Source organism: Nannospalax galili, unplaced genomic scaffold (assembly GCF_000622305.1).
Source record: "Nannospalax galili isolate Female #2095 unplaced genomic scaffold, S.galili_v1.0 scaffold311, whole genome shotgun sequence".
In the NCBI taxonomy this organism is placed as follows: Eukaryota; Metazoa; Chordata; class Mammalia; order Rodentia; family Spalacidae; genus Nannospalax; species Nannospalax galili.
The window spans coordinates 3119304-3134473 of record NW_008330298.1 but is presented as its reverse complement, the minus strand read 5'-3'; the positions used below and the strand labels follow the sequence as shown (position 1 = coordinate 3134473).

General features: G+C 39.4%; 1 protein-coding gene across 1 annotated transcript in view; it reads right to left on the bottom strand.

The window, feature by feature from the left end:
• Positions 1-15170, bottom strand: part of Il13ra1 (interleukin 13 receptor subunit alpha 1) — a 69060-nt gene that overhangs the window by 37770 nt on the left and 16120 nt on the right. Inside the window, exons 2-4 of the mRNA XM_008844285.3 lie at positions 14767-14906; positions 9327-9465; positions 6559-6679 (exon numbers count right to left, since the gene is read on the bottom strand). Of these exons, the coding sequence (XP_008842507.1) occupies positions 6559-6679; positions 9327-9465; positions 14767-14906 (400 nt within the window). The remainder of the gene's footprint in view (positions 1-6558; positions 6680-9326; positions 9466-14766; positions 14907-15170) is intronic.

Genomic DNA, 15170 nt, shown 5'->3' with positions numbered 1-15170 from the left:
GAAGATGAGAGAGGCTAGACAGGTTGACAGCAACCAGGTCATAGGTCATAAAGGGCTTTGTCTGTCAGTTGAAGAGTTTGGACTTGACCATGAAGCTACCAGGTCTTAAGAAAAGGAGAGTTGGGACTGGAGAGATGACTTGGCAGTTAAAAGCTCTAGCTACTCTAGAAGTCCTGAGTTTATTTCCTAGCACCTACATGGTGGCTAACAACCATCCTTAACTCCAGATCCAGAGGATCCAACACCCCCTTCTGACCTTCGCACGCATTGCACGACATGGGTGTACTTACTTACATACATGCAGGCAATATACTCATATACAAACAATAAAAAGAATAAATTTTAAAATAAAAAAAGAAAAAGTAGAGTCAATTGGTACTAAAAGTGAGCAAGTGAAACTAGAACGCATCAAATGAGGATTTTTACTCTGGGATTGGAATGGGAAGAAACAAAGCTCCAGAAAAAAACCACAGGGTCTTAGTGCCACCTGGTTTCACTTGTAGTGTATCTCTCAACCTTAACAACCTCAACAGGTTGACCCTCTCACCAAATAGGGAGGAGAGTGACTGCTAATCCTCAGGCCACTTGTGGGCTTTTCATTCAACAATTCATATGATTTGAGGAGGCAGACATGCTAAGCCTGATTTGAAAATTACACACTGAACTATCACATGGTAACTCATGAATATATTTTTATATGTTTATGTATCATTTAAAAATAAATTTAAATGAGAATAACATGTGGGGATTTTGATTCTGTTTCATAATCTATCCCTGAGTGTTTTAATAGAGAACAAATACTTTCCATGAAGTCATCAGGCAAAATGGCCACTCCAGAATGCTTTTTTTTTTTTTTTGCTTTTGGCAGTGCTATGGATGAAACCCACTGTCTTGTGCATATTAAATAAGAGCTCTAACACTGAACCACATCTGTAGCTTTAGAAGTCCTAAACAGGGTCCTTCACACCCCTTCTTCTCAGCTGTTTTACCAAACAAAAGAGAACAATGCCATGTGGAGGATAGATTTCTGAGGCTAGACCTCCCTCTTCTACCCAGTCACAATGCCTCAATAGCCCCACCTCTAAATGGATAAAAGGATAGATGAGGGTGAATAATGGATACAGTAAGGGGGTAAGGATCAGCTCTAATGTTCTATAACATAGCAGAGCTCTAACAACCTACAACAAATTGTACATTTCAAAATGATGATAAAAAAAAGAGTTTAAAGGGTGCCAGCACATAGAAATGACAATATTTGAGGTATAGAGAGATGGTTCAGCAGTTAAGAGCACTGGCTGCTCTTGCAGATGACCCGGGTTCAATTCCCAGCACCCACATGGCAGCCAACAACCATTTGTAACTCCAGTTCCAGGGGACCCAACACCCTCTTCTGACTTCCATGGGCATTTGCATGGCACGGGTGTACTTACATACATGCAGGCAAGACACTCAGACACATTAAAAAAATAAAGATAATAAATAAAATATTTTTTAAAAGAAATGACAATATTTGAGGAGACAGAAATGGTAATTACTGTGAATTGATTATTGCAAAAAATATACATGTAAAAATTATAATACTGGGCTCCATAAATATGTGCAAATAGTATATGTCGATTTAAAAAGTAGTTTGTGAATCCATAAAGGCTTTGCAGCCTTTAGAAATCATAAATAATCATGCTTTAAACAAAATCTACCAATTTCAGCCAGGTACGGTAGTCCACACCTGTAATCCCAGACTATGAGAGGTGGAGGCAGAAGGATCAGGAGTTCAAGGCAAGCATAGTGATCTTGTAGCTAGCCTGGGCTGCATAAGACCCTGTCTCAAAATTTTAAAATTCCCTATTTCAAGCTGGGTCTACTGGATAGCTTTAGTTATCAACTTGTCACACCTGGGTAGAGGGAGCCTCAATTGAGGAATCTCCTCCATTGGACTGGCCTGTGGCCATGTCTGTAGGGCATCTTCTTGATTATTGAGTGATGTGGGAGGGCCGAGCCCATTGTGGGTGGTATCACCCCTAGGCAGGTGGTCCTGTACTGTATAAGGAAGCAGGTTGAGCACGGGCCAGAGGAGCAAGCCAGTAAGCGGCATTCCTCTATGGCCCGTGCTCCAGCTCCTGCCTCCAGGTTCTTGCCCTGAGTTCCTACCTTGGCTTCCCTCAGTGATGAACTGTGACCTCGGAGATGTTAGCCAAATAAACCCTTTCCTCCCCAAGTTGGTATTGGTTAGAGTATTTTATAACAGCAATGGAGAAGCAAACTAAAACACTGGGTATAGAGATACACACCTGTACTCCCAGAATTCCCAGTACTCTGAAAGCAGAGATAGAAGAATCGTGAGTTTAAGGCCAATATGGGCTAGATAGCAAGCTCCAGGCTGGTCTGGAACCAAAACACTCTCTCTCCCTCTCTCTCTCGCTCGCTCTTTCACTCTCGCTCTCTCTGTCTCTCTCTGTGAACATTCTTTCCCAGAGGCCAATCTCTGAGAGACTTCACATCGGTGCAGTCTGGACCTTTTCCAAGACTCCCCTGCTGCCGGTCCATGCTTCTACCCTTACTTCTTGTCTTTCTCCATTTCTACAACTGACTGCAGATTGTTTTATCTTGGTAACTATGCTGGATACTACTTTCCTCTCTATATAAGCTTTAGGAGCAATGGAAGAGATTTCTTGTCTGCTGTCTGCTCAATACTTTACCCATGAAGTGTGCTAAACAAAGGTTTACTGAACTGAATTGATTTAGCCCAGCCCTTTTTTCCCTTGTTTTATTGCTTCTAATTCTAGGGAATTTACTTTGGATCCTAAAGGAAAAGGAATGATCAAGAACTATTTCAGAAATTTAACAGTCTATAGTTGACATAGTCACAAATATCTAATACCAAAGCACCAAACATCAAAATATCAAAATTTCTTTTGTGAGAAGCTAAACTATTTGCTGATTCATATCATTCTCCTTTATAAACAGAGAACCAACGGTTCGAGATCACACTCTCCTAAACTGGAGTCTGTGGGGTTGCACAATGTTCATCAAGAACAAAAGTTTTCTAAACATGCAACAACCAAAAATTAATTAAAATGAAACATATAGATCTGACATGTTTTTGTCAGGTGATTTCAAGGCAGTCTTGGTTTCGAACCACAGCATGTGCACTTTGCACTGTGTGTGCCCTCACAGCACACAATGCCAACGAATGGGGCCTGGAACACCTCAGCTCAGATTCAAGACTATCATATGCTATGAATTACAGTGTTTTTTACTGTACATATAATTTTCTGCTCTTACAGAAACATAACAGTTTAAGTATAGAAAACAAAGACTTGGTATTTTCCTACTATCATTTCTCAGCATGTGAGTATCCAATTAGTATATAATATATTGTACTGCATTAGCATGTTTGATTTCTTATAACTACTGTTTGAGCTACTGACTTGAATTTCATAAAAAATGAAATGAAATTTGGCTTTGGATTAGGACAGAATTTCCAACAATTTCTGATATAGCCCTAAGCATATTTCAGGCATTTTGTGGTACATACATATTCATGTGAAGCAGCATTCTCAGCACTGATGAGTAGAAAATCAAAACATTGATCAACACTGAAAAACACTGGAAATGTTGTATCCCGTAGTACCAAACATTCAGCCAAGATTTCATTCTTTACATAAAAATAAACAAGCATATCTATCCTATTTGTATGCAAATTTGTTTTTATCTTTAATAAAGGGTAAACTTTTCATATGCACACCAAAGAATTTTTGATCAAAACACCTTATATGCATGTATGAAATTCAATAAAGCTTTTGTAAAAGTTAAAAAAAAGAATTATTTTAAAACACATTTCTTCATGATTTATTACCAGTAAATGTTTGATTTGAATACCTATTTAAATACCAATATACATGGGGTTAAGTAACAATTTCTTTGATGTAAAAGGAGTCATGAGTAGAACATTTTAAGAAACTGTGCTTTAGAAAACAGTTTGGCAGTGTTTGTTTTTGTTTTGTTGTGACAGGATCTCAGTGTTTGTTTTTGTTTTGTTGTGACAGGATCTCCATGTACCACCAGATAGCCTTGACTCTGCTATGTAGATCAGGTTGGCCTCAATCTCACAAAGATCCACGTGCTTCTGCCTCCCAAGTGCTAGAATTAAAGTCATGTGCTACCATGCCGGCTTAGTTTTGCAGTGTCTTAAATGAAAGTAAATATTCAAATACTATATGAATCAGTAATTACACTTGGGTAATTATTCCCAGTAAGTGTTATATTCATATAAAACCTACATGTTCATATTTATAGCAACAGTGAATGAATGGTTAGACAAACAGGTACATCCATATTATGAGATACCAATCAGCAATAAAAAGGATGAACTCTTAACTGGATGTGGTGGTTTACACCTACAATCTCAGCACTCAGACGACTAAGACCGGAGTATTGGGACACACAGTGAGCTCAAGGCCAGCCTAAGCTACAATGTGAGAACCTGCCTTTAAAAAAAAAGATAAAAGGATGAACTCTTTTTATGTATAAGTACTTATATGGTTCTTGATGCACTTTTTAAAAAACAGTTTAATGTGATATGAACTGTAGAATTCTATTTCAGTAACTTTTTAAATAAAAGATTTTTATTTTATGTGTGTAAGTGTTCTGCCTGCATGTATGTATGTGTACTATGTACATGCCTAGCACCCATGGAAGCCATAAGTGGTCATCAAATCCCCTGGAACTGGAGTTAGAGATGGTTGTCAGCCATCACATGTGTACTGGGAACTGAATTCAGGTGCTCCGCAAGAGCAGCAAGTGTTCTTAACCACTAAGCCATCTCTCTAGTTTCTCCAGTAACATTCTTGAAATGACAAAATTATGTACATGGAGAACAGATTAGAGGGCCAGAGGTTAAAGACTTGGGGGAAAGGAATAGAGAGGAGGAAGGGTGTAGGAGATGAGTGTGGCTGTAAAAGAGCAACTACAGGGAACTTTGTAGTGATGGAACCATGTGATAAAATTGCATAGAACTACACACATAAGTACATATGAAACTGGTACAATGTGAATAAAACTGAATCACGTCAACACCAATTTTTGGGGTTTGATACTACATTAGAGTTTACCACTGAGAGAAAAAGGAGTAAAAAATATACTGGGGTCTTCAATATTCTCTTTGCAATACCATGTGGATATACATTTTTAAAAAGGTAGTCTTTTTTTAAGTATATACTCAAAGCAGATACATTTCTTTTTTAAATTATTTTTATTTTATGTATACAAGTATATTGCCTGCATGCATGTGAGCACACCCATGTTGTGAAATGCTGTGGAGGTCGGAAGAGGGTGTAGGATTCCCTTGGAACTGGAGTTAAGGATGGTTCTTAGTCACCATGTGGATACTGGGAATCGAATCCAGGTCCTCTGCAAGAGCAGTCAGTGCTCTTAACCACTGAGCCATCTCTCTAGCCCTGCAGATGCATTTTTATTGAATTTAATTATCTATTCTTCTTGGTTTGAGGGGGGTAAGAATGGGTAATTTTTCCCTTTTTTATTTAAAAATATTATTACATTTATTTATTTATTTATTTATTTATTTATTTATTTATTTATTGGCAGGGAGGTATATATGTTATGGTACAGATGAGGTCAGAGAACAACTTGCAGGAGTCAGTTCTCTCGTTTTACCTGAGTGGGTCCCAGAGATAGAATTCAGGTCCTCAGGCTTGGCAACAAGTGCCTTTACCAGCTGAGCCATCTCATTGGCCTTTCATTTGTTTGTTTATTTATTTACTTATTTATTTATTTAGGGGCTGTTTGTTTGTTTTTGGTCTTTTTGAGGCAAGGTCTCCCTGTAGCTGCAGCTGACCTGGAACTTGCTATAGAGACTAGGCTGGCCTCAATCTCAGAGAGATTTGCCTGCCTCTGTCTCCTGAGTGCTACAATTAAAGGCACGCATCGCCATGCCCAGATTTACTTAGGTTTTTTAAGACATGACCTCACTATGTAGCCCTGGCTGGCCTGGAACTCACTATGTAGACCAGGCTGGCCTTGAACTCACAGGGATTGGCCTGGCTCTGTCTCCCTAGTGCTGGGATTAAACATGTACGCCATCATGCCAGGCCCCTTTCATTTTTTTAGATTAGTTTTTTTTTTAATTTAACATACCAAGTAATGTGTTAATTATAAATTAGCCATCTACTGCCGTTGTAGAAAAGAACACACTAGAGCTGAGGATGTAGCTCAGTAGCAGAGCAGTTACACAAAATGTGCAAGGCTTTGGATTTTTTTGGGGGGGGGTCTTTTTTAAGACAGGGTCTCCCTGTAGCTCCAGCTGCTCTGGAACTATGTAAACCAGGCTGGCCTTGAACTCACAGAGATCTGCCTGCCTCTGCCTCCCGAGTGCAGGGATTAAAGGTGTGTGCCACCACGCCCAGTGGCCTTGGATTTTTAGCCAAGGGACTACCACATATAAAAATAGGCTTTTAAAAAATTAAGATTGGCTCCAAAGGCTCCCAATACAATCACAATCAATGCTCCAGTTAATCTATTGTACATACAATACATGCTCACCAATAGTAAAGAGTATAGTGTGTATCAGGGCTTGTATTCTTTCCAGGGAGCCAGGAGCACTTCATGTAGCTCAGGTTATGCCAAATGCATTGGAGGTCAGTCACAGCAGACTCTGGATCACCTACAATATTCAGGCAAGAATTTAGAATCCTGCTTGCCTTCCCATGGAAACCAGACAATGGTCTAACCCCTAATCTTACACTCGATTTACCCAGAGGTCAGTCAGGATGGTGAAAACACAAATCTTTTTTTTTCCATTTTTAAAATTTTATGTGTATGAGTATTTTGTCTACATGTATGTATGTGTACCACATGTGTGCCTGGCACCCTCAGAGATCTTAAGAGGGTGTCAGATCCCCTGTAACTGGAGTTACAAATATTTGTTAGCTACTACGTAGGTTCTGGGAACCGAACCTGGGTCCTCTGTAAGAGCAACCAGCGCTCTTAACCACTGAGCCACCTCTCTGGCTGGAAATCATGAATCTAATTTGTTCACAGCTTTCTTTCTCACTTCCTTAAAGAAAGCATCTTTTTTGCCTCCGAAGGTACCTAATTCTTCTAACTAGAGAGAGAGGTTAAAAGTCAAATTATATTTCCATCATAGGTCATTACTATACATTGCCTAATTCCTAAATGAATGTGAAAATACAAACAACCCCTATATATTTTTTAAAACCTAAAACTTTATTGAAACATAATTTACCCCCTGTCTTTTCATCAATAATGACATCTTTTTAAAAAAAGAAAATTATATTCTTCCTGAACTAATGCTGGGGAAATATAAGTATAAACTAAGTGTTAGCAGTTTACTGTAAGGGTTCCTCTCCCCTCTCCCCACTTTTGTGACAGAGTTTTACTAAGTGGCTCAGGCTGACCTAGAACTTGCTATGTAGCCCTGTTGGCTATGAACTTTTGATCTTCCTGCCTCATCCTCCTGAGTAGTAGGATTAGAGGTGTATACTACTATGCAAGCTATTTTTTGTTGTTTATTGTTTAGCTGGCTGGTTTTTAAGAGACTGGCTCAAGACAAAAATCCCAGCATTAGAAGGGAGGTAGGCACAAAGACCCACCCCTAGTTGAGGAACTACTGGCAACTGATATAGCTGCTAGGAAAGGAAGAGTCAATTTTTTAAAAAAGTGTGGGCCCTGGTAGGTCTACCACATTCCAATGGATGGACCCATACCCAGGAGTTTGTGGGAAGTACAAATTGGACTCGATGGGTTAAAAAAGGGGGGATGGACACAAAATTGGGTGGGTAGGGAGGTGGGAGTGGATCTGGGAGGTTAGGGAAGGGGGATGAATGGGTTCAAAATATATTGTATGAAAATTTCAAAGATTTAATAAAAATACTTAAAAAAAGACTGACTCAATCTCTTGACTTCAAACAATTCTTCCTGTTTTGGCTTCACAAATAGCTGGGTCTACAGACACTTGCCACCACACCTGGCCTGAAATCTTCCTGACCTGAAATCTCTCTCTTGAAAAATCCATCTAATTTGGTTTTTTACATTTATTTTAATATTTTATTTATTTTATATATATGAATGTTTTGCCTGAAAGTATGTAAATATACCCATGTCATACAATGTGCATGGAGGCCAGAAGAGGGCGCTGGATGCCCTGGCAACGTAGTTATGGATGGTTATTAGCCCAAATGTAGGCATTGGGAACTGAACTCAAGTCTCCTGCAAGAGCAGCCAGTGCTCTTAACCACTGAGCCATCTCTCCAGCCCTTTTACATTAATTTAGTGCCTCTGTTTTAAATGTAAGCCTTTATCCCTTATGTTCCTTAAAGACGTACTCTACTGAGCCATCATAAACGATTTTACGTCATAATATACTTGCTTTTCCTTTATTAAAGTTCTAAAGAAATGCAAATAGAGCAGGCAAGTAGTTTTAAACAATGATCTATTACTGATTTATTGTAATCCTTTCAACAATTGTAGGAAGTAAGCACTCCCGCCAACTCCCTGCCATCTTATAGATGAGGAAACTGAGGTTCTGGAAGAGGATGTTAAGTAATCTATCCAAAGTCACACAATTAGTAACTGGCAGAGCTAGGATTTAAACTTAGCTGGTGTCTGGCAGCCTTGCTTTTAATCTGTGTAGGTTCCCCCCTGTACATAACAAAAGAGGCAGAAGGACTTTGGGTGAGGTGAGATTGGGGGACAATGATCATCCTCACCACTCAAGAGTTCTTCCTTTGCCTCCTCAGAGATTGAAACTAGCATGCCTATTTTCCTTTAGCATCTTTCCCCATATATATTCTATATATTAAACTAATTTCCATATATCAGGGATAACATAGTACTAGTGTTTCTTTAAAAGCACTGGGCCTGAAAGACCTAGAGCAAGTCACTCCATCCCTTTTTCATCATGAAACAGATCAGGGTAACAATGCATGCCTTACTTCATATAAATTTATAAAGCTCAATTAAGGGAGGGAGGTGTGTGTGTGTGTGTCTGTCTGTCTGTCTTTCTGTCTGTGTCTATGTGCCTGTGTGTGTCTGTCTATGTCTGTGTGTGTCTGTGTGTTCATTTTTCAAATTATAAATGGAAGCACTCTAACTATGAAGCATTATTATTAGAGTTGTCTGTGAGCTACCTGGAGCTGAGGCATTTTCAGACTTAATTGGCACCCAGTATACTGGCCGGCACTTATTGCATTCAGGAAAACGTTGAGAATGAAATGAATTCATGAACAGTGAACATGAACACACATTTGGATATACTCCCTAAATACCAAGAGATCACATTTTCAGCTTACCTTCAGGGGGTGAGATACACTTCTCCACCAAAATGCTAGGCTTTTCACTTTCATTGGCGCTACACTGGGACCCCACTTGCAGACAGATCCTCTCATTTAGGGGGACTTCTTTTGAACGATGGGTTTCTGGAGCAATTTTCTGAGGTTAGAAAATTTTTTTTAAAGATATCAATACATCAAACACAAAGGACATTTAAATAACAAAACCAGAACATATGTATAAGACAAACGGTAAGTTCTTAAATGGTATGGGTTAGTGATTCTTTTGGGGGGGGGTTCTTTTTGAGACAGGGTCTCCCTACAGCCCCAGCTGGCCTGGAACTCACTATGTAGACCAGGCTGTCCTTGAACTCAGAGAGATCCCAGTGTCTCTGCCTCCCAGAGTGCTGGGATTAAAGGTGTGTACTACCACACCGGGCAAGGGTTGTTCTTCCACGTCTGTAGAGTCACTAGAGGCTAAGGCCATTTTTAGGGCGAGATACTATTGACATTTAGTGGAGACAGGCTGGAGATGATACAAAACATCCTATAATGCACAGTTTGGGCCACGTCTCTTCAATAAAGAATTCCCCCGCATCAGATGTTAGCAGTACCATCATTGAGAAACTCTAGTGTAGACACAATACGAATTTTCCCGATTTAAATGTACAAATATAATAAAATTTACCTATAAGCCTACCATGCTAACATCAACTTTCTAAAAGCAAATTTAAAGGAAAAAATTCTCAAAATTCCATTCCTAACCCATGCAGTATACCATTGAGATCAAAGTTTAAAAAAAAATCACATTAAAACGAGTAATTGTGGTGACCTCTGGGGCCTGAGGCCCAAAGAGATACTTTCCATTAAACACTTTCCTGCAGTATTTGATTGTAAATTTCAAGGGTTGTTATGTGCACTTTCATATTGAAGATTAGCTTTGTGACTTACAAATATATATACAGTATATATCAGCAATCAATACTAAATCACAAATCTGCTTATTGTGACAGAATAATGTGATTAACAGTCTCTCTAGGAAATTAACATTTCCAGAGGTGAAAGAGCTAATTAAGAGCAGAGCTGTTTTTAATCAAAGCTCTAAAGAGAGCACTTCCTGTTTTGCAATAGTTTCTGACTCAAGTTTCCCATAGCATTTCCTTTCATAATGCCCTGATGGCTATGAAGGAAGAAAATGGTCAGTTTGCTTTATTTACCCCTTCAGGCAGCTATTGTGGCATTTCCCACGCCTGCTGCTGGCTGAGCAAGAGGGCAACTCCAAGATACCTCTGAAACCAGGCCAAGTGGATACCATTGGGGTAGTACCCAGCAAGCCAACAATGAATATACCAGAGCAGGGACATGAGTACAGAGACACAATAGTTTTTAGGCACAATTAAAATAGCATTCTGGAAAAAAAAATAGGAAGGGTAGGTCAGAAACATATCTCTTCAAGACTTCAAGAAAAATCCTGGTTGGGAGAAAGGAGATGGTGACTTAGCAACGTGGACATGGAATCCAGAAAAGCTCTGGTTATCCTCACTGGGGCCTCCAGCTAGCTATTCATAGCCAAGGACTTTTTCACAATGAATTCCTGACTCCTTGCCAAGAAACTTACTTATCATTTGGCTTCCCACATAGGCTCTGCCTACGGGGATGGAATGTACCATGCTGACAGGAGTCTTCCTGGAATGCTTCATTATTTTAATGTTTCTGGCAATAAGGACTGGCCCCTGAAAAATGTATGCTGAGGAAGGGAGGTTTCTGAGCTCACAAAACTGAAGACCAGGAAGGCTTCCATAGAATCTCACCAACTTCACTACTTTACTAATTAGTTACAAGTCACTGAATGGCCCAAGGATCCTTCATAATTCTTATCTGGGAGATTTAATCTCTGAGGATACCAGGGAAAAATGTACTATCAAGGATCATAAATTATGGTTGGAGGAGTTGCTCAGTGGTACAGTGCTTATCTAGCAAGTGTGTGGCTCTGGGTTCCATCAGTATTACAATTTTCAATTTAAAACAAAATTATTTAATTTGAAAAAATAATGGGAAAATCTCAATTCTCTTATTATATTGGCTGCTGCTCCAGCTAGAGAGTGAAAGAGTTTTATTACAAAATGATTTTTATAATAGTGAAATTTCTTAGTTAAAATAGGCTCTAGGACTGGGAAGATGAGTCAATGGTTAAGAGCACAGACTGCCCTTGCAGAGGACCCGGTTTGATTCCCAACACACACATGACAGCTAACAACCATCAGTAACTCCAGTTCCAGGGAATCTGATGCTCATTTCTGACCTCTGCAGGCATTGTACTCACACAGGCAGGCAATATACTCATACACATTTTAAAAAATGCTCTAGTACCTAAATTGGAGTTTTATCATCTAGGCATACAAATAACTCAGAAAAACAGATTTAAAGATAATTTTTTTAAAATCTCTTTGCAAGCCATGCATGGTGATGCATGCCTCTAATCCCAGCACTTGGGAGGTGAAGGTGGGAGGATCTGGAGTTCAAGGCCAGATACAGCTATATATTGAGTTAGAAACCAGCCTGGGATGCATGAGGCCCTGTCTCAAAAAGAAATCTTTACTTTCAAGGTAATACTAAATTGATATGAATAAAATAGGATGACTGGATATCAATGCTCACCAAGTCAAACATGCCTCTCTGCATCAGACAAGGGACTAAATTCCTCTCAGCAGATCCTAATGAGATATGCATGACTTTGATGAATCATTTCACTAGTAGCTACTATAATGACAGCATTCTCTACCCTCAGGGAATCTGACCTCCTTGTAAAATCTATCAAAATCCAAGGCCATCATCCTGAACTTCTCCAGCTCCCTGAGGATGAATTTACACTTGGCTCCATCACACCTTTCCTGACCGAAAAGTTCTTTCTCAGCAGGAAATGGAGTCAGCCTTGGCTTAGGCCTGAACTGAAGGGCCTTTGAGTCATTTGCCCAGTGGGACTTCGCTATCTCTTGGTGATGAAAGATACCTAAAATACATTGCCAGAGCCACCTTCTACTTGCCAGAATGGAGATTTAATAGACATGGTGAAGGGTTACCACTGACACTAATCTTTTGCTTTTGAAAAATTCTGTTGTTTCTAATCTCTATTTCTTATTTTGATAAGTCTCCCACATGAAGACTGAAAATGATCTGCAGACTTTATCTCATTTAGCAACTTGGAACCACTGGGCCACTGGGCGTCAGTCCATGCCCCCTAACATGTGCAAAGCATTATAACCTCAGTGCTTGATATGCCTCAGGGATAGGCCCAGCCCTGTTTTACATATGATGTTATGTTGCTATATCCCAAGGGCAGAAAGAGAAGAGAAACATTGCTCCTGCCAATGATTTTCAGCCTGAGGGTGGTAAACTTCAGTAGGTCCAGACAGGAGTAATGTTCATTTCTGATAACTGTAGGACAGATAGTCAGAAATCTTGACTGAAATAAAGGAGCAGGCCTTAGGCAGAGGTCACCTTTGATATTCTCTCTCTGCTATCTTTAGGGAACAAGATAAAATGATAAGATAAGGTTATGTCATGTAATTCTGACATATGCTCAACCATTTTGTTCTGTAAGATTGGCAAGTTCCTATGTTTCAACCTAACAACAGTAGTGCTACAATTAAATAAGCACTAACTGCATCAAGTTCATTGCAAACCTCTTCTCCTTCAATGCACATGCCATCTACATGAAGCAGGTATTATTACTACCCTTCACACTGTCCCACATTTTAAAAACAAGAGAATGGAAACTGATATTAAGTGACTTGCTCAGGGTCATACAGCTAAAAAGGTGAAGAGACTAGTTTTGAAATAAAACACTATTTGATTGCACTGCCTTCTGCAGTTACTTTTAAGTTGAAATTTCAGTACATACATTGACAAATTGGCCCCATTTCTGGGCTAGAATGATCAATATTTCTCCCTAACATCCTTGACAAGCTACTAAGAAGATACTTAAAGGTGACCTCTTCTCATTGTAAATCCTTAAGTGACAATGGAATTTATACCCAAAGGCACTTTGGGTCTTTATTTTCTCAAGGATGAACTACTAAAAAACAGCACCAAAACTGCAAACTTGGGTCCTTCCTGAGAACAAGAAGTAACCAATGATATAGAGCAGAGCTGCAGTTTCTGCTACAAATGTCACAGGCATGTAGCCTGTCATGAATCCCAAATACTTCTGAAAAACTTCCATTCTTTTTCTATATTTTATTTATTATTTTTATTTTTTATGTGTATTAGTGTATTGCCTGCATGTATGTAAGTGGATCTGTGTCGTGCAATGCCCACAGAGGTCAGAAGAGGGTGCTGAATCCTCTGGAATTGGAGTTAGGATGGTTGTTAGCCACCATGTGGGTGCTGGGAATAGAACCTGGGTCTTCTGCAAGAGCAGTCTGTGCTCTTAACTGCTGAGCCATCTCTCCAGCCCAAACCTGAGCCACAGTGACCACCTCAGTAGGGAAGAGGACAAGAAGGCTAACTAGCTAATTTCCCTCTGGAGGAAGAGTCTGCTCCAGTCTCAGTACTAAATTTTCCAATGTATTGTTTTCTGTGTGCTGGAAAATTCAGGATGTAAGTGAGGGAAGCACACAGAGCTCAGAGAGGTTATGTCACTTAACTCCAGCCACTGAACCAGCTAAGAGCTGCCCCAGCTAGAACTCAGTTCACTCCACTCTTCCAGCCACCGAAGCTGCTACAAAGTGGTGATTTCACAGTTCACTGGTCCAAGACATGACCACTAATAACAGCTTCTCATGCGGCCTCAATATTCTAGGCAAATTCAACCCCAAACACCTCTCTCTCACCACACACAATGAAAGAAGGTAAAAACTTACAAAGTAATAGAATAGACTTATCATAAAGAACCTGAAATTATGCAGTCCTGTCAACAAAAATGCATTTAAATCAGCTCAATATATCTAAATGGCAAAGCTTGAAAGTTCCTTAGGCATCAGCAAACCTTCAACTCAAGTTGGCCCATCACCAACATCTTACTTTTCCACTTCCCAAATGGCAGTTACTTTTAGACCCATAGTTCTTACATATCTATCAATGTAGGTGATTAGTAAGATGAAAAATATGAAAATGTCCTGAAAATTGAGTGTTCTATAGATACAAGAGATATGGGCAGGAACATAAGAACAAAATTTAACAATAACATAACTGATTATTTATTGGGTGTTAAAGACTTAAAAGTATCTAGTATTTCCTATCAGAACAATCTCAACTACATCTAATCATCAAATGGTTAGCAAATATTTTTAAATGCTCAATTTTGTCAATAGCTCTTTCTACAATTATCCCCAATTGAAATTTGGTCACAACCCAAAGTAAAATTTCCACTTTGAAGTCAGATTAGAATTTGACTCATTCTTGGCTTCAGCTCACAGTGTTCACTTTATCACAGCAAAGACACATGTTTTAGCAAACTTACCTTATCCTGTTTGTCATCAAAATGGCTAAAATACCTGAGAGTACAGTTTGGACTGGCTCCCTCTGGAGGACTCCATGTCCATATTATCGTGCAGAGGTTTTCAACAGAGACACTCAAATTTGTCACAGGTGGCTGAATTTCTGTTCAAATCAAGCATAAGATAAAAGTTTATCAATGCAGCAAGAATTTTTGATGGTTCAATTAATCCATGTGTCTACATCCTAGATGTCAAGAACAATAACCAGCTGAGTTAACAATATCCTGAGACAAGCACTGTTATACTCTCGCAAATCCTCTCAGAACTTTTGAGATAGGGGCTACTGTTAGCCTCCTACTGAAGATGGAGTGACTAGTTGGGCATGGTGGCAAATACCTGTAATCCCAGCACTTGGGAGGCTAATGCA